Source organism: Lucilia cuprina, chromosome 5 (genome assembly GCF_022045245.1).
Source record: "Lucilia cuprina isolate Lc7/37 chromosome 5, ASM2204524v1, whole genome shotgun sequence".
Lineage (NCBI taxonomy): Eukaryota > Metazoa > Arthropoda > Insecta > Diptera > Calliphoridae > Lucilia > Lucilia cuprina.
In genome coordinates, this window is record NC_060953.1 from 10,863,128 (window position 1) to 10,865,120 (window position 1,993).

The window sequence follows — 1,993 nt, forward strand, 5'->3', positions numbered from 1 at the left end:
GAACTAGAACAGAACTAGAACAGAACTAGAACAGAACTAGAACAGAACTAGAACAGAACTAGAACAGAACTAGAACAGAACTAGAACAGAACTAGAGCAGAACTATAACAGAGCTACAACAGAACTACAACAGAGCTACAACAGAACTAGAACAGAACTAGAACCGAACTAGAACAGAACTAGTACAGAACTTGAACAGAACTAGAACTGGAACAGACCTGGAACATAATTAGAACAGAAATAAAACAAAACTAGAACAGAACTAGAGCTGCACTTGATATAAACTAGATCTGAACCATAACTGAACTAGAACTGTACTGGACAGAATAGAAATAAAACTGAACTGGTTGTGAACTTTTAATATTGAATGTTCCAAATTTAATTTATCTTTTTAATGCCCGTAATTTCAACAAATAGGTATCTATCATTGCATAGTTAAGTTTGGTGTAAAAATATTTGGTAATTTTAATCCATAGATACTGATTTGAAATACATGTCAACTTACCCCTTTGGTAAAGTTATCTACTAGTTATTTTACACTCTAGAGATATCTATTTGTTAAAATTACGAACATAAAAATTCTTTTTTCGTGGTATTTCCTGGATAAATATTTTGATTAATTATGAATTTCATTTAAATATTATTGTCAGTTTAAGTGCAAAGTTTAATTAATTTGCATATTTAAGTCGTAATAAGTGTATATTACAAGTATAAATTTTGAAAATTTTGTTGGAGACACACATACATATTTCCCAACCACAAAATTCATAAACAGAAGTGTAAATGTATAAATTATTGTAATAGAAGATAATAATTGTGATTTAATTTTTCCAGAAAGAATATATGTGTTTGAGTCAAACACATTTTAAACTAAACGAGACAGTGATGGGTTTTAAACTTATTTCGAGTAGTACTTAAAAACTTATTTTATATCACTCTATTCCAATCTAAACAATAAATTCCTTTACAACTCTTTCCTCAACTATGGAAATTAATACAAACATCTAAAATAATTTCAAATTAACTTAGACAGAGGCGGAAAAAACACGTGCTTAAATATATTTTACTATACGGTAAATTAAATACAATTGTTCAGCGCAATTTTCACACTACAATATTTTTTAAAATGTATGAAAAAAAAGCCATAAAAACCTGAAAACTAGTTGTGGTGTTTAAACTAAAATTGTACTTATTTAAAAGATATAAAACAAATGGTCGGTTTTTTATTTACTATTTGCAAAAAAAAAGAAATAAAAACTTAGAAAATTATAAATAACTTTTAAAATAAAAACATATTGAGTCATCCCAACTAAAAAGTAATTTTGAAAAACAGGACTATTTGTTTTAAATTTAGATACTAAACAAAAAGTGGGAATATTTAATATTGAACGAAACGCAAAGTGAAACTTACATGTATTTTCGGCATTTCGTTAAAGATTTTCGTTAGGGTTTATAATAAAATTTTATAATATTAAAACATTTTTCGTTATTTTTTTTAAGATTCTTTCTTAATGTTTGTTTTAATTAACAGGTGGGTTAAGTTTTTTATAAATTAATTTATTATTACTGTTAAAATTATTTTTTTCTCGTTGTAATTAAATGCAAATAAAACATTTAGCATGTTCAAACATGCACCTCCTAGGATTAACATAAGTTTAAATTTGAAATGAACTTAAACCGAACTGGAACTATACTAGAGCTGAACTAGAACTACATTAGAACTGTGCTGAAACTGAACTAGAACTGAGCTAAAACTGAACCAGAACCGAACTAGAACAGAACTAGAACAGAACTAGAACAGAACTAGAACAGAACTAGAACAGAACTAGAAAAGAACTAGAACAGAACTAGAACAGAACTAGAGCAGAACTAGATCTGAACTAGTACTGAACTAGTACTGAACTAGAACTGAACTAGAACTGAATTAGAACTGAACTAGAACTGAACTAGAACTGAACTAGAACTGAACTAGAACTGAACTAGAACTGAACTA

The 1,993-nt window shown here is 27.8% G+C and overlaps 1 protein-coding gene across 9 annotated transcripts in view; it reads right to left on the reverse strand.

The window, feature by feature from the left end:
- LOC111683631 (A-kinase anchor protein 9) overlaps positions 1 to 1,993 on the reverse strand; it is a 49,432-nt gene that overhangs the window by 46,152 nt on the left and 1,287 nt on the right. For 4 of the 9 annotated variants that reach the window (XM_046952713.1, XM_046952720.1, XM_046952721.1 and 1 more), the window contains exon 2: positions 1,412 to 1,638. In XM_046952713.1, coding sequence (XP_046808669.1) covers positions 1,412 to 1,426 — 15 coding nt within the window. In that variant the 5' untranslated portion in view covers positions 1,427 to 1,638. Of the gene's footprint in view, positions 1 to 1,411; positions 1,639 to 1,993 lie in introns of those variants that run through there. The other 5 variants (XM_046952718.1, XM_046952717.1, XM_046952714.1 and 2 more) reach the window with 4 other exon arrangements.